This window comes from Tachyglossus aculeatus, chromosome 25 (assembly GCF_015852505.1).
Source record: "Tachyglossus aculeatus isolate mTacAcu1 chromosome 25, mTacAcu1.pri, whole genome shotgun sequence".
NCBI lineage: Eukaryota > Metazoa > Chordata > Mammalia > Monotremata > Tachyglossidae > Tachyglossus > Tachyglossus aculeatus.
In genome coordinates this window covers 22,010,190-22,028,278 of record NC_052090.1, presented here as the reverse complement: position 1 = coordinate 22,028,278, position 18,089 = coordinate 22,010,190, and the positions used below count along the sequence as shown (strand labels likewise).

Here is an 18,089-nt window from a genome sequence, read left to right as displayed (position 1 = left end):
ACATTAACATGAATAGGTACCGTCATATAAAGAGAGCTGGTGGGGGAGCATCTTGAATGAAGCCATTTTAAGTCTGTTCCAAAATCGACATTTATTCAACGTCCGTTCACGTTACAGAGTTATAAACCGTGTTCTGAAGGAAGCCTTCTGGTATGTCAAATACAGGGTGAGTTTTCAAAGGATTGAAATCCACGCACATCGTAGCCGTGACCAGCTTCAGACAGTAAGTTTGTGAAGCAGAGGCCAGAGGGTGCACTGGCTGAGAGAGTGGCAGGGGTTGAAAATTTGAAAGGGCTGAGGCTTTCTGGGTCCAAACCAGAGGTAGCACCTGTATTAACAGGGCCCTGGGAAGGGGAACAAAGTTACTCTGGGGCAAGGGGCGATTAAGGGTCCCCCTGGAAAATGGCTCTAGGTTTGGGGGCACTTCTTTATGTAGTCGTTAAGTTGTGCAGGAAAATGTAAGGAGGTAAATTTTCCCCTCTCATGACGGCCGAATGTCTGAATACACCCTATCATTATATCTACTGAACTGTAGATTTAGGCACTTTTCCTCAAACCCCCACTCTTCCCCGCCCCCACCCCCCACCCAACACAATGCCCTGCAGAGGGGCACCAGGTGAAGAGAGATTCCTCACCCCTGAGTTTCGTCCGTCCCTGAATGAAATGGCAGCGGTCAGGAGTTCTGGTCAGTAGCTGCAGCAGCTACTGCACAGGAATTGGCAAGGAGCTGCTAAATGACTTATTTATGAGTTAACATGGGAATGATATTTTCATTGGCCAGTGATATTGTTAGGGAGAGCCAGAGTGCCAGTTAGAAAAAGCACCAGGTTTCACTTTTTTTCACTCTTTCTCCTTTAGAGGTAACTGTGACACACCTACACACCCACAATAAAGCTTCATATCAAAATTCAATATTCCGTATTCATACAAAATGCCATCTCCTGTCCCTCTCTCCATTTCCCTCCTACGTGGCGGGTAACAGAGAGGGAATGAAAGCTCGGGGCTCTCCGGGCTGCTCTCGACATCCATCCCGGCCGAACCACCTGCGGCCTCTGAGGTCCCTCGGCCTAGCGGTTGGAAGAGCCGGGACATTCTTCTCCAGCAGCAGCAAGCATCATTCACTCAGGGAGTTTAACCAGGAAAAGGAGAAGACGTGTTGAGCCGGCTCGGTCTCGACTCTGTCCCCATTCCCTTGGATGACGTCCCCGTGCCCCGTGGAAGGAGCCTCAGACCCAGTCTGCAACAGAAGATAAGATTAGTCAGAAAAGACCAAGCTCTCTTGTGAGTTTGTTTCTGGAAGAAGCTGGATTCTAACCCTTTTCACCCCAAAAAGAAGGTTTGAAGGGGAGGGAAAGGGTCTAAAGCCAACAGCCCAGCCAGCTGCAGGCCTAGGAGTCTGTAGCAAGCAGCCGTTTCAGCAGACATGGATGTATGTTGCTGCATGCAGTGTAGGTAGTGTTTTGGCCCTGATGCCACAAAAAGGAAAGGAAGGAAAAGGTCCTTCTTGAGAGGTCATTCTCGGTCAGAGCTCACTGAGGGAAACTTGGTTGAGAAACCCTGCAGTCAGGCAGTCTTCCTGCAGAATCCTTTGAATCATCCTGCCCCCCTATAGCATTTTAAGCAGGAAGCTCAAGCCTGGACCTGGGGGCCAGAAAGACCTGGGTTCTATTACTGGCTTTGCCACTTTTCTGCCGTGTGTCCTTAGGCAAGTCATTTCATTTCTCTGGGCCTCAGCTACCTCATCTGGAAAATGGGGATTAAGACTGTGAGCCCCATCTGGGACAGGTACTGTGTCTAACCTGATTAGCTTGTATCTATCCCAGAGTTTAGTACAGTGCCTGGCACATAGTAAGTGCTTAACAAATATAATAATAATATCAATGTAGCCACAGGTCCTGGATGGAGTTTCTGCAAAAATGCTACTCTCTTCACACGGCAAAGATGCTAGTTGAGTATCAGAAACTTTTCTACCTGTATCAGGGTTTTCTAACAGCATCACTCCTGCTCCCCTCTCCCCGCTTTCTTCCCTCCTTCAGTGAGAAGTGGCAGAAGGCCTGGAGATAAAGTTACCCCGAGAGTGCTTTGAGGACAGACTGGGTCTTGGCTGGGAGAGGGTGGTAGATATGGACTGCCTCTCCCTCACCCCGCTGCCTCACTCTCTCCATCAAACCCTCCTGGGCTGACTCTCCTGACCACCCAGCACCACCTCATGTGTCGGGTCTCAAGCTCTCTGGCTAAAATACTGGGCCCAGTCAGCTAAATCATCTCTTTTGCTCCAGGGACCCCAGGAGCAGAAAGAATGAGCTGAAACACGCAGAAGTCACAATGCTTGCCTGACTTCCAGGAAGCACATTTTAGTAGTGTCTGAAGCCACCAGTGCATTCAGCATGAGGTCAGAGAAGTGTCAAAGGACTGGGCTCCCCAACTCCTGACAACCTTCCCTCCCTGGCCTTAGATCAGGCTTCTTGGGAATCCCAGGTCACACAAAGAGTCAACAATTTCTCCCTCTCCTAGTTTGGGCAGTGGCTAGCAAGTGGAAGGCAATCTGCTACAAGTCAAAACTCACCTGTGCTGGGCAGCAGTGGCACAGGAGAGAGTTGAGGGCAGAGACTCAAGTTTATCGCGCGGAAGGAGGCAGTGGTAAACTGCTTCTGTATTTTTACCAAGAAAACCCTATGGATACACTACCGGAATGACTGCAGGTGGAGGTGGGGCATTCTGGGGAGAGATGTGTCCTTGGCGTCGCTACGGGTCGGAGACGACTCGACGGCATAAGACAAGAAAGCCTCCCCCATTCTTAGCCCCAGCCCTCACTGACCCTGCCCAAGAGAAATTGCTTAGTGTGATTTTCTAAAGAGCTGTTTATTTTAGCAATGAATGCAAAAAAAGGAATCTAAAGAAGTAACAGTGGTTTTAGGAATTGAAACTAATAACTATTCCACATGGTTAAGGATCTTAGAATGTTTTCACTCTAATTCAGTTTCATTTGTGCACCCCTCATCAAAAGAGGTGCTTTGTCTAGAAACTCTCTTCATGTGGACACAACAGAAACGGGGCAGCACTTTAAAATAATCTAATTTCTTCCAGGATTTACAGAACGTGAACCGAAGTGTGGATCTGTGTGGATATGATGTGACATGGAATTGAAAGAAAGGTGGTACGCGATTGAGTGACAATGAATACAGGCTGGGTACCACAAGACTTTCCTTAATGTAGAGTTCTGTAACAATGTAACTCCCACATTATAATCACTCAGTAGTATTTACTGAACACCTACTGCGTGCAGAGTGCTGTACTAAGTGTACAACAGAACAAGACATGATTCCTGCCCACGAGGCAATTACAATCTGGCAGGAGAACTGGGTGTGTCGTACTGCCTCGTATTCTAAAAGCTACTCCACCTGCTTAGAGTTACACTTTTGGTAAGCGTGGGAAAAACACAGATGGATGGCCATTGACACATACCAAGCGGATTTTGTGAGTATGCTGAATTACATTCAAATCAAAATGCAGAGATAAAAGTGTTAGGTCCATTCCTGACTGCTCTCGGGTTTCATGAACTGACTCCCCTCCCTAAACCGTCTTCATCCTATCTATAAATCATTTAGTTGTCTCTCTCCTCTGTAGATCTTATGAGGACAAGGGTTCTGTCTAGTAATTCTATTTTGTTCTTCCAAGCACTTGATACAGTGTTCTGCATGCTAGGTTTTCAATAAATACTACTGATTCCTTCCCCTGTGGTGTTCAGCGTGACCTAGTGAATGGAGCACAGGCATGGGAGTCAGAAGGACATGGGTTCTAATCCTGGCTCTGCCACTTGTCTCCTGGGTGACCTTGGGCGAGTCAGTTCACTTCCCTGTGCCTCAGTTACCTCATCAGTAATATGGGAATTAAGATTGTGAGCCCTATGTGGGACAGGGTCTGTGTCCAACCCGATTATCTTGTATTTACCCCAGTGCTTAGTGTAGTGCTGGCACATAGTAAGAATTTAACAAGTACTATTTTTTAAAAAGTGTTCAGTCCCTAAGGAGGTGCATTCTCCCTTTCATACCACTAAGGGTTACTCAGTGTTCTTGTCCAGGAATGAATTTTGTGGCCCCTCTGGTGCCTGGAAAGCATGAAACCATTGACTGTTTGATCGACTGATCGATTGATTGATGGATGAATGCATCTTCCTCAGCCCATCTTTCAACTGGGAGGGATCTTAAAAAAAGATGCCTGGGGTGTTTAGTCAGATTGACTCGTCTTTTCCATTTCTTCCTGGCACTGAATCAGCCAGCTGCACAATTGATATTCCTGACAGGTGCTGGGCAAGTATCTTGTCCACGTTTTCTCCCCTGCTCACCCTGCTGTCATTTATCTTGCTGCAATCTGGGCACAGCGCTGTTGTTTTATAGTTTTTCTGCCACTCCCTTCCAAATGTAGACTGAATGCCAAATTCAAAGCCCAGGACTTCAAGGCCAAACGCTTGACCTTTCTCCTTGTAGGAAACTCTTAGCCGGGAGAATTTAGCCACTAGAGAAGAGGGATTTGGGTGAGGAGCTATGTCTATGACAGAAATTAGTCCTAAAACCTTTAGGACAGGATTGGGGTTAAAAATCTGTGGGAAATGGCTCCTACCTAGAAAGCCACCATAAGTACTCATGGATTCTGGGGTGGGTGCAGTTCTTGCCCTACTAGATTTCAACATCTCAGTTTCCTCGCCTACAACTTTGCAGACCAGGGTGCCTCGGTCCTGAAGAGAGGAATGGTGCAACTGGCCCCTGGGACAGAACTGAGATTTGATATTGTAGGCCATGAGTCCCTTTTGCTCAGGCCACAGATATATATGGCCCTATCTACATTAGCCCTGAGCTGGAAGAAGCAACACATTTGGCTGCTAATCTTCCCGGGAAAAAAAATAAAGTGAATCAAAGTGAGAAGCACTGCGGTCTAGTGGATAGAGCATGGTCCTGGGAGTCAGAAGGACCTGGGTTCTAAATCTGGCTCTGCCACCTGTCTGCTGTGTGACCTTGGGCAAGTCACTTCACTTCTCTGGCCTCAGTTACCTCATCTGTAAAATGGGGATTAAAACTGTGAGCTCTATAGGGGACAGGGACTGTATCCAACCTGATTACCTCATATCTACCCCAGTGCTTAGTGCAGTGTCTGACACATAGTAAGTGCTTAACAAATACCATAAAAAAATCAAGCCAGCCCACCTCTCCAACAGGGTCACACCTCCCACAGAGACTATTGTAGTGCTTCTTAAGAAGGCTTGTGTAGGTCAGAGATTATGGCTGACCTCTTGACTGTAAACTCATCTCTAGACTGTAAACTCAGTGTGGACAGGGAATATGCCTACCAACTCTGTTTCACTGTAGTCTCCCCAGCATTTAGTACAGTGCTCTGTATACCATAAGTGCTCAGTAAATAACGATTGATGGATTGATTGATGTCATAAACTTGTATCTACCCCTGTACTTTGCACATAGTACATAATTTAAAAAATGCTATAATTAGAAATAAATGTTGGTTGACTTTGCTACCCGTGCTGATAGTACTTTCCTGCTGAGAAGTTGAGTTTGGGAACAAATGAAGAAGTGTATTGTGGATATTGGCCATCTGTCATTTCTAAATTTTGAATATTATTCTGGGTTTGTTAAATAACCACACAGCACAAGCCTTCACCTTGGTAACTCTGTCCTGTATTTATAAGCTGAAACTAAGATAGCTAACACATGGGGCTATCATGTTCCTCCAGGATGTCAAGGGGATTGGACAAACCTGCTATTTTAGCACAGAATGATACCCAGGGAGCACTGAATATTGGAAGGCCTATAGGATTCACTCAGTTTTTGCCGGAGATAAGTAGAGAGATGAGAGATACCCCCTACCAGAAATCATTCCCTCTAATCTGTAAACTCAGGGAAAAGGTCTGCTATATTGTTATATTGTACTCTCCCAAGCATATATTGTACTCTCCCAAGCACTTATTTCAGTGCTCTGCAAACAGTATGTGCTCATTAAGTACAATTAACTGATTGATTGATTGAGGGCTTGAATAGAGTCCTGGGCAAAACAGAGTTCTACTGCCCACTTCCTTCATCTAACCACCACCGCGACCCTGCAATTCTTTGTCCCTCCTATACAGCATTTATAAAATGGCCTGGGTTCTCTCTAGAAATGTCCCATTAAGGGCTTAAAATATTTCTGACATTAAAAAAAATAATTCACTTACTAGGAATTTGGGGACAATAAATGGTTGTTGGTTAGCTTCTAGCTTCAGTAAAACACCTGGAACTTGTTGTCTCAAAAGGATCTTTAGCAGACACCAGGTTCCAGACACCATGTCTGTGTACGAGGAGTGGGATGCATTGTACTATACTTTGAAAGCAATTTTTCAGAGCATATTGGCCTTAAATATCTAGGCAATTGAAATCAAAGTGGGTTTTTTTCCCACCTGAATTATCTGTATAACTTGCCAGTGCAGATCCAGATCTAGTCAAGTTAAAAGGATCGGGACAATAATAAAGGGTGTGGCCTAGTGGAAAGAGTGTGAGCCTGGAAGTCAGAGGATCTGGGTTCTAATCCCAGCTCTGCCACTTGTTTGCTATGTGACCTTGGGTAAGTCACTTCACTTCTCTGGGCCTCAGTTACCTCATCTGTAAAATGGGGATTAAGACTATGAACTCTATGTTGGACAGAGACTGTATCCAACCTGATTATCTCTTACCTACCCCAGCACTTAGTACAATGCCTAGCACATAGTAAGTACTTAACAAATACCATTTAAAAAACCCAAGATATTGATAAGTTAAAACTATTTTTGAGCTACCAAAAGCTACAGCAGCAAATGTAGTTTATACCTTGAATCTACCCCAGTGCATAGAACAGTGCTTGGCACATAGTAAAGCGCTTAACAAATACTATTATCATTATTATTTCTTACCCTTATCATACTTCTTGGACCTCACTCATATTTCACAGTGAGTTGAGCCCACACCTAAGAGTTTCTGGACTAGGTGACTGAAGGCCAATTTAATTTTTCACTTTGCCCCTTCAGTGTTAACAGAATTCAAAGCTGCAGTCACCGTTTCCTAAGGAGTAAAAAGCCTCGAGAAATTGATCATGACCTCGAGTTTTTACCAGCTAAAATCACGGAGTGGGTGGAACTCTTGGCAGGAATTCCCTCAAAATTCTGGCACAGGATGGTATTCTGAACACTTCTCTACAAATCTTATATACTCTACTACTTATGCACTAACTCATAATATATAACCATTTTTCCTTCTTTCTCCTATCTGTGAATTATTTGAGTGTCTGTTTCCCCGGCTAGATTTGTAAGCTCCTGAGGGCAGGGATCATATTGACTAATTCTATTGTATTCTTCCTAGGGCTCAGTACAATGCTGTGCGCCACAGTAGATGCTCAACCAGTATTATTGATGGATTGATTGATTGGTTGGTGGCATGTTCATGTTTTCAGGCTACGGAACTCATTTTTAGTTTAGAAGCCAAATTCCAAACTCTACTTCAGGTGCATTCTGAACCTTGTGTAGCCCAAAGCAGAGGCAAGTGAAGAAACCGCAGCCTGGGGTCCAGGAGGAAGCTCTGATGAGGAGATTGATAAGTATCTGAGGATCTTATCGGGAGGCCAAAATATCCTTAGGGTATGTGTGTGGTGATCACTGTCATAACCACTGGTTACGTGGTTCCATTCAGCAATCAGGGCAATACCCCCCTGTATTACAGTTTGAAAAAGTGTCATTTTCTTTTCCTGGGGCCAAGCAAAAATGACACTAAATTCCATCAGGGACAGAAATTATTCTAATCAGGTAAACTGAAACGTTGGACTGCTCGGTGGAAGATTCATTGGAGAATATTTTAAACCTTCTCACAGGATTACATTATGGCTCGCTCTTAAATTATTTTCTCATGGTCTGACCTTTCATTCCAACTCAAGCCTTGGTTTCCTCATCTGTAAAATGGGAATTCGATGCCTGTTCTCCCTCCTACTTAGGACTGTGAGCCGCACTGGTAAATATAATAATGATAATAATAATAATGATCCCATATCTACCGTAGTCTGGCAATATTGCTCTAATCTGGGAAAGGTAATTTAATTAATTATGGTATTTACTTTGCACTTTGATACAGTTAATCAGTATACTAGGTGTTTGATATAAGATAATCAGATTAGACACAGTCTCTAACATCTCTCAATCCATTCTATCCCCATTCTACACTTGAGGAAACTGAGGCCCAGTTAGATTAAGTGATTTGCCCAAGGTCACTCAGCAGAGCAGTGGAAGGGGCAGAACTGGGACCAGAGCTGAATTTTCCAGGAAAACTTTCCTCCCGTTCCCTCACTTCCCATACTCAAAGGATGTATGATTTAAATGAAGCTTGTTTACAGGTCATACTATCCAAACGTTGCATACTGAGTATCCTTGTTAAATGCCTTTCAAGGTAGGTAACATTTTAATTATAATCTCCACATTAGCATGCCACCCAGCATTTTAGGATTTAAATAAATCAATTGTATTTATTGAGCACTTACTGGGTGCAGAACACTGTACTAAGCGCTAGGGAGAGTAAGATAGAATTGGTAGGCCCATCCCCTGCCCACAGTGAGCTTACAGTCTAGAGTGAGCTTGCAGATCTATTCTTTAAGGTAGAGGGACATATAGCCAGAAAAACTCCATTCATCTAGTGCAAACAGTGTTTTTCTAAATAATCTAGTAATCAGTAGGCTTTTTCAACCCAGGGGGGAAGAGGCTATTTAGGAGGCGGTGAGAATTTACACAAATGGTCTAATTTTTACAAATAAACTTGCAGACTGACCATTTCCTTTCAAGGCCCTTAAAATTCTCAGGAACAATAAGATACATGATTTTCCTGGTGTCCAGCAAGTGGGACCAGGATTGAAGCAGGGAACGAGACCAGAAAACCCACATCAATAATAATAATAATATCTTTTAAGTTTTTAGTATGTGTCAAGCACTGTACTAAGCACTGGGGTAGACACAAGATCATCAGTTCAGAAACAGTATACTCCTCAGGAAATGCTACACCAGGCCTCCATCCACTCCCTGCCCTGCCAGGATCAGATCAGAATCACTCTCTCCGTGGGGAGCTCGCAGCAAAACAATGTGAAAAAAAAAAAGAGATTTCATCAGGTGAAAGCTGAACGGGCTTCTGAGTCAAGAGATCTAGCTGGGTTTCCCTCTACCTTTCCAAGGCATGTTCAAGAGGAGAATGATTGTGGCCAGGCACTACAGAGTTTTTGAGGGTGGAATGTGGGCCTAAATCCCACTAGATTTGTAAACTCCTTAATAATTATGGTATTTGTTAAGTGCTTACTGTGTGCCAAACACTGTTCCAAGCGCAGGGGTAGATACAAGGTAATCACGTTGTCCCATGTTGGGCTCAAAGTCTTAATCCCCATTTTACAGCTGAGGTAACTGGGGCACAGAGAAGTTAAGTGTCTTGCCCAAGGTCACACAGCAGACAGGTGGCAGAGCTGGGATTAGAACCCACATCCTCTGACTCCCAAGCCCGGGCTCTTTCCACTAAACCACGCTGCTTCTCTTGTGGGCAGGGGTCACATCTACTGATTCTATTATACTCTTCCACGCACAGGATTCTGCAAACAGTGGGAACTCAGTAAGTACCACTGATTGGATATGTTTCCCATCAAGTTGAATGCCAGCCCTTGGCTAAATGAAACATTTCCCCGTCTCTAATGAAAAACCATTTTTCCAAGAAGGAGTTTCCCAAAGAAAGAGCACATAATGGGGGGAGGGGGGAATCAATGATTGGGATTCAGCAACTATGTGCTCCTTGGGCTGAAACAAACAGTCCATTGCAGGGGGAGCAGTGTTCTCCTCTGGCACTCTAGTGATTGTGATCCTGAGGCGGGCATGGATTCCCGTGATCACATTGCTCAAGGAAAATTGCTTCTTGGGGATTTTTTGAAGGCTGGCTGATCTGTGGAACAAATTCTCAAGATAGCTTTCATTTTACCTAGTAAAATACCTGTTCTCCTTCCCTCCCTCTTAGAGCGTGAACCCCATAGAGGACTGGGACTGTGTCCAATCAGATTGCCTTGAAGGTCTCCCAGTTCTTGGAACATAGTGAGAGCTTAATCGATACCATCATTCTTAATTGTTTTAGTTAAAGATATTGGAAAGGTCCGTGACACCCCTTGCCCTGACCCCTCCCTGGCACCAGGGACAATAAAAAATAATAATAACAATGACATTTGTTAAGAGCTTACTATGTGCCAGACACTATACTAAGCGCTGGATGGATACAAGCAAATTGGGTTGGATGCAGACCCTGTCCCACGTTGGGCTCACAGTCTCCATCCCCATTTTACAGATGAGGTAATGGAGGCCCAGAGGAGTGGCTTGCTCGAGGTCGCACAGCAGGCAAGTGGCAGGGCCAGAATTAGAACCCATGACCTCCTAAATCCCAGACCCCTGCTCTATCCATTACACCACAGCTTCAACACACCGAACCATAAGGGTCTTCGGAGAGTTGCGTCTTGGGAGTGTTTGCTGGAAGCTAGAAACAACTAGAAGCAAGACATTGAGAATGTGAGCATTCACTGGGCCCCCTCCTTAACATTTCTGAATCATGGATCAGCTGGCTAACTGAAAACTCTCTGCATTCAAGATTTTTTAAAAAAGTGCCCAGGCAGAGGACCCAGCATCGGGTTCAGGGAACAAGAAGAGGCTCCAGTCCGGGTGATGACTCATCCCCCCAGGGTTTGAATCCCAGTGATGGTATCGGGTCACAATTCCTACCATGCCTTGGAGTTTGGGATGCTTTTTACACTCGAGTAAATGAGTTGCTGCAAGATGGACTAGTAGTAGAAAATGTTAGTGTGGGAAGCTTGCCCGTGGATTCAGAGCAGGCCCGTGCTCTGAATGCTGGATGGGAAACTCCAGTCATCTTGAACAGAGCTCCGGAAGGGAAACAACTTGTTCAAGTGATTTCTCAAGAGGTTCCTGTTTCTTGCCTACTCCACAGTTATTGAAAGTGGAAACCTAGGGCACTGGGGAGGAGTTGAGACTCTCCTGTCTCATCTCCCATCACAGTTGCTCAGTTTACCAAGACAGCTTTATCTCAGAAGCAGCATGGCCTAGTGGCTAGAGTGAGGGTCTGGGATTCAGAAGGTCCTACATTCTAATCTTGACTCCACCACTTGTCTGCTGTGTGCCAGTCACTTCACTTCTCTGGGCCTCAGTTCCCTCATCTGTAAAATAGGAATTAAGAATATGAGCCCTATGTGAGACAGGGATTATGTCCAACTCTATTACCTCGTATCTTACTTAAAATAATGCCTGGTGCATAGTAAGCGCTTAACAAATACCATAATTGTTATTTTGGAGTCCTGGCCAAGCCCTCTGCTCTAGGAGTAAACCAGAACACTCTTGGGGCCTGGTTTGCATAAACCAATCTGCGGTGGGCTCTTTCTCTCACTGAGAGATGAAGGAGTGATGACCAATCAGGCCCAGGGCCAAACCAAGAAACACTGGTCAGTGTGTTTTTGGGAACCACAATAATCTCTGGCAGAATCCAATACAAACCATGCTTATCAACTTCGGCTTGATTGCTTTCCATTCCTGAGTTCACATGCTTTACCCTTTCTCATAACAAGCCTTCAGAGACCGGCTACATAATGACATTCTGTGTTGAGTTCCTGGAGAATAAAATGTGTGGCCATCATTTGGGATTATGTGATAAACCCCAGCAATCCTAGGCACTGGAGAGATCAAGAGAGAAAATTTGAAAGCTGGCCAAAGAAGGCGAAGTGCAGAAGGTAGTTGGACCCAGCTATGTAATTTTACTCAGCTTCCTTAGAAACAATGGTATTTTATTAAGTGGTTCATTCATTCATTCAATTGTATTTATAGAGCACTTATTGGGTGCAAAGCACTGTACTAAGTGCTTGGGAGAGTACATGTAGACACGTTCCTGCCCACGAGCTCATAGTCTAGAGGGCTCCTATGTACCAAAGCATCGTGCTAAGTCCTGGGGTAGATATGGATAATCATATTCAATAGAGACCCTGGCACACCCAGGGCTCACAATCTAAGAAGGGGGAGAGCAGGTATCTTATCCCTATTTTATAGATGAGGAAAATGAAGCTCAGAGAGGTTAAGTAACTTGCCCACGGTCACACAACAGATCAGTAGCAGAGCTGGGATTAGAAATCCGGTCTCCTGGCTCCCAGCCCCACGCTTTTGTCCCTAGGCCAAGCTGCCCTAAAACACCCACCGCCCCTTCTCTTGAATCCGACTCACCCCACTAAGAACTAACTGAAGCAGAGCCCTAAGTCGAACTCTTTGACTTGGAATCTATTTCCTTCTCCTGGATAAATATTTGTTCAGTGAAATCTTAAAAAACCTCCACCATGAATAAGGCTAGAAATGTCCATGGGCTTTGCAATGCGAAACAATTGTCACAGGGTACGGCAAAGTAATAGAAAATTTAGAAACATGGGAAGCAGGAATAACACGAGCTGTTCAATTACAATTACCCCCACAGCTTTCTACTTCTCATGCATTTCTCGTGGCATTAAAGTATAGGCGATACAGATCGTCGAGGGAAATGAATTCAGAACACCACTTCTGTGTCATTTAAATTATGTTTCCTTCTTTAAATGATGATTGCTACTCCTTTGATTTAGACTACAAGCTGCACCTCTGACCTGTAATCTACAGTGATACTCATCGCTGACTTTTAACCTAATGGTAAAAACACACAAATCAACTCTTATTAGGATGTCACTTACCTAGTAGAAAGCAGAAAACAAAATGGAGCTCTGGCACAGATGAATCCAGAAAAACAGAAACATAAGAGTCTCATGATTATTTTCTTATTTATAGCAAGCGTGTTCTAACCCACCATTATGGAAAGTATGAGCCATCACTCCAAGATTCCTGCCTTTTGACTCTGTCTTCCGGCTCTTCCTACTTTGTTAAGTGAGAAATAATGCTAGGCGCTTAATGTAGGGCAGCTTTAGCCCTGATCACTTGTCTCTCTATTTTTACCAAGATGAAATTCCAGCACAGGAGGTGCCTGGACATAAAAATGATTTATACTCTTGATCTGCTTAATGTATGAAAGATGATGCAGTCACTCTCTGTGTTAGTCATTTGTGTTTGAAAAATCGCTTGACACCATGGAGGCCTCAATTAAATGCGGAAAACAGAGTTTAATTTTCATTCATTCCTATTTGTTTTGGAAAATTTAATATATTATTTCAAAGAACACAGAAAACATTTGTGCTCTGGGGAAATCAGGCCCTTGAATAACATCATGCTCTTTGTTCTCTGGTTGTTTAAGGCTCCACAGTGTCTTTGAAATGAAAATAACTCAGAAAAAATAGTTTTCAGCACCTCTCGCGTCTTGGTCTCTGATCCCTTGGACAATCTAAATGTGGTTGATTGATTGACTGCTTTCTTTACTCTTATGTTTGATCAGAAATCTAGAAGGGGGGAGGGCATAGGTGATTGAGAGGCTTCAGCCCCAAAGTCCATTTACATAAAAATGATCTAAATCTCTGTGGATGGTGTCTTAGGGATTTATGCCTCGCCCGTTTATTTCCAATTGGCTGAAACTCCTTCTGACAGTATGCTCTGTGGTCACTTAAGGGTTCTGCTCAGGTCTGAACTCAGTAAGAGACTGAGGGGGGGCTGATGGGAAATTTCCAGTGCTTAGAACAGTGCTTGGCACATAGTAAGCGCTTAACAAATACCATAATTATTATTCACAAATTTCAGGTCACAAGATTTAACTAGTGGCTGTAAGGAGTGAAGGCTCTGGGACCCTCAGCTGGTGTAAAAGGAAGAGGAATTCCGATCCCTTTCCATGTTTGAGCGGGTCTCGTTCCTTTATTTGGCACCTTGGGATTAATGAGAGGGCTCTGTCTGAGGAAGAAATCCAGGGTCCAGAAAGAAGCGAATACGACCTCACGGGAACTCCAGATGTGTGAGGACATTGTTTCCTCTCTACCTGCAGAACTCTAGTTGAAACTAAGCTCCTTGTGGGCAGGGAGTGTGCCTGCAACCCTGTTTGTACTTTCCTGAGCGTTTAGTACAGTGCTCTGCATACAGTAAGCACTCAATAAACACCACTGACTGATGGACTTTGAAATTATGGGCAGTATTAGCAAGACAGAGAGATGGGCATATTACCATGAGTAAAGCAATGGGACCAAATAGAAATGACAAGGTAAGACAGACTAGAGTGCACATTCGAAATATCAACTGGGGGTAGGTCAGAGCAAAAAGTAATCTCCATACCCTTCAGAAATCAAGTAAAGCCTGGATGAAGATTGCAAGCTCCTTGTGGGTAGGGCCTGTGGCCTCTTCTATTGCATGCTCTCTAGAACCTAGCTCAGTGCTTTGCTCACAATAAGCACTCTAGAAGGGCCGATGATTTAATACGACTCGTAAAATTCTGATGCTTTGAAATAGGCAAGTGAGAGCAATAGAGGAAGTTGATCAGTCAATCAATAGTATTTATTGAGCACCTATTGTGTGCAAAGTACTGCACTAAGTCCCTGAGAGACTATATTAGAAATATTTCTGCACACAAAGAGTTTACAATCTACCTTGGGAAACAGAAACTCTACAAGAGGAAAAGGTAGAGAGGCTCAGCATCTGTTCTCTAGGAACATAGGCAATATTGAGGAATTTTACCCGGCTTTGGTCTCTTGATTAGGTTCAGATGTGGCGAGCAACAATTCTGTGATCTTTTTTAGTTGGAGAAAAAGCATCAAGTAAACCTGAACCTTTGCAGTGTAATCATGCTCTACAGGTTTATGTAGGGATTTTCACTTGTGTGGTATTTCACTCTGCTTTTGCTCTGATCATGTCCTAGGGAAGGATGTCATTTTTCAAATCTAAAAAATAAATAAACCAAATAAATGGATCAAGCTCTGTTTCCACTGAGCTCTCTTAAACTGGAGAGAGAGAAGAGTCTCCAGCACTGAGCCCTCAAGGGGTAACACAGTGAATGATTAGAGGCCTCAATTCATCAACAAGTTGAATTCAAACATTTTCTCAGGACTGCCCATCCCTCGGCCATAGTTCTGATTAAGACACATCCTTTTGATCTGACTGAACTCCAACCTCTTATGGATGTTGGCCATCCCTAATCATTAGGATGGATTCCTCTGAGTATCCTGCTGGATAGTATCCTGGGCTGGATAGGAACACAATCATCGTGTTCCTATTCCAGCGGAAGTGGAAATCAGAGGTTTAACTTCCAGCCCTGGCAGAGCTAGCAGCAAGAAATTCCCCAACTCGGGTCTTGAGTTGTGGGACAGAGTTTAGATCGATCAGTCAATCACATTTATTGAGCGCTTCCTGTGTGTAGAGCACTTGTACTAAGCGTTTGGGAGATGACATTATAATGGAGTTGGTAGACACGTTCCCTGACCACAAGGAGCTTGAAAAGCAGCATGGCCTACTGAGAAGCAGCGTGGCCTACTGGAAAGAGCACGAGCCTGGGAGTTGGAGGACCTGGGTTCTAAATCCTGACTGCCAATTGCTTGCTGTGTGACCCTATCCAAGTCATTTAACTTCTGTGCCTCAGTTTCCTCAACTGTAAAATAGGGATCAAAAACCGCATACTTAGACTGTGAGCCCCATTCAGGACAGGGACTGTATTCAACCTAATTTAGTTGTACCTGCCCTAAGGCTTAGAACAGTGCTTGACACATATTAAGAACTTCACAAATACCATAAAAAAGGAGCTTACATAAACTACAGTCTAAGATGGCATCAAAAACCTCCTACTTAGACTGTGAGCCCCGTGCGGGACAGGGACTGTAACTGACCTAATTAACTTGTATCTACCCTAGTGCTTAGAACAGTGTTTGACACAAAGTAAGCACTTAACAGATACCATAAAAAAGGAGCTTATAGCCTAGATGGAGTTCAGATGAGGCCTGTGTATGTCAATTCAGGACAAAAAAAAATTTGATCATAAGTGCCAACTCTAAGGAAGAGATGGGGATGATTGCCTCATACCCTTTGAGCAGGACCCATAGACTGGCTCATCCCAGGTGTCTGAGAGTTAACCCCTGAGGCTAGTGGAAATCAAGGGAGAGAGGCTCAAAGGAAGTGATGGGGGAGGAAATGGGGAGAAGAAGGGCAAGTTTTTCGCTTCAGAAGCACATTTTGAGTTGAATTTTAAAATGCACATGGAGAAAAAAAGATATTGACAAATTCTACAGAACAGACAAGGTAGCGTGATTTAAGCCTGAGAGGAATGTGGTGAGTTAGGATCTACCCCTCTAAGGACAGGATCACAAGGCCAGAACAGGGAGTTGAGCAAGGACCGGCTGAACTCAACCGGTGTAGACCATCACTTCAGATCACCTGTGCTCTCCAGAAACCCACTTTCAGCTCTGAATTATCTGGGTTGGGATGGCCAAATATTCATCCCAATTCCTCAAAGCTCCGCAATCTTCATCACTTATACTGGGCAGATTTTACACAATGGGCAGAACTGGCCTGTTCCTTTCATCCCATGCTTGTTTGGAGATTTTCCTTCCCTCACGTTCCCCATCTTAAACACAGAAATATTTCTAGTTCCTTGGCTGTCCTAGAAACCTTCAGTTTTCCTTGCCCTCTTCCATACCAAACCCTCTGTAACAGGTGCATGAATATTAGTTCACATGAGAAGGACTAGCTAGGTATGAAGCCTTGAAGCATGAAATTTTCCACACAGCCTCAGAACAATAATCATGAATGTCTGCTCTCCTCTCCCTCCCATCCCTACTACATAAACACACATAGGCATTCTGAGTTTGGGATGAAATATTTAGGCCAAATTAGTCGGACCCCATGGCTGGCATTTTTATTTTAATCAAGTGCAGCCTGTTCCTCAGCTTTAATGTCTTGTCCCCATCCTCACTCCCTAAAATTGAGGACAGGGAGAGTTTTGCACACATATACCCGAGAAAACTCACTGATGACCCCCAAGCCTCAGGGAGAACAGACAGAGACACCCTAAATTGGGCCAATCTGCCAGTCAGATGAGCCTGGGCTTCCTTAGAGACTCCCGCTTCGGTCTGAAGCTGGGAGGTCTTCACACACCATTAGCTACCTTAGTGCCGTCTTCTCCCAGGAGAGATGCTGGGCATTGAGGTAAATCCCTGAAATTTAATCTCTTTATGAAAAGTCCTAGACTGCTCTCAGAAAAAATTTTCCTTGGTTACCCCAATTGACACTTTACGGCCAGCGAAAGTTTTCCAATCCTCAGGTGGAATGACTGTACTGTAGCTCATAAGCACATAGAGTACCCAGATTTTTCTTAACTAGCATTCAGCATTAACTAACCATTGATTACTGAATGATTTCCCACTGACTCACCATCTGGTCTGAGTCAAATCTCCCCTCTTTCCTGAGAGAAAGTTGGCTTAAACCATGCACAGTAACACACAGGGACAGTTTCCCTTGGGTAGTCAGAGGAAGGGGAGAGAGCAGGGGCAGGCGGCATAATATGACAGCATGATTCTTGAGAAATGGAGGGATGTTCAGATCTGGAGCTGGGAAAACAGGGGGAAAGCCACTTGTAATGTTAGTTGAGGGCAAAACAAAATATTTCCTACCCCTTAAAGTAAAAATCACGCATTGAATCTGACTCCAGAGGTGGTGAAGCATAATAAGAAAAGCCAAAAACGATATGCAGATTGCTAACTCCTGTGAGAAAATAAGAAGAATGCTTCACTTACAACATCAAAAAGAAAAGAACTTTTCAGCATTTGGAGTTGAAGACTTCCCATTTCGCTTTGCAGCATGCTTCCTATCTTTGCTTTCATATGTTTTACTCTGTTTAGAAAAATAGGTCCTTTTTACACTACTTCATCTTTCTGGGTAACATTTCCCTGAATTTTACAAAATACCGGTAAATGAGATTCAGTGCCATTCCTCGGCCCACAAACCAATCACTGCAAGAGTCTTCAGGCAACGAAACACACACCTGCAAAACATTTATTTTTGCCATTTCAACCTCCTGAGAAGGCACTCTGGCACAGGTTAGTGTTTTTCAATTTTCAAAATTGTTTCCTGCCTTCAACTG

At 44.1% G+C, this 18,089-nt stretch overlaps 1 protein-coding gene across 4 annotated transcripts in view; it reads right to left on the bottom strand.

Annotated features, from left to right (window-relative positions):
- Positions 1 to 613: 613 nt before the first annotated feature.
- The window catches only part of TRIM55 (tripartite motif containing 55), a 36,357-nt gene continuing 18,881 nt past the window's right edge, over positions 614 to 18,089 (bottom strand). For 3 of the 4 annotated variants that reach the window (XM_038766582.1, XM_038766584.1, XM_038766583.1), the window contains one exon: positions 614 to 1,237. In XM_038766582.1, coding sequence (XP_038622510.1) covers positions 1,115 to 1,237 — 123 coding nt within the window. In that variant the 3' untranslated portion in view covers positions 614 to 1,114. Of the gene's footprint in view, positions 1,238 to 17,619; positions 17,711 to 18,089 lie in introns of all 4 variants that reach the window. The other variant, XM_038766585.1, reaches the window with a different exon arrangement.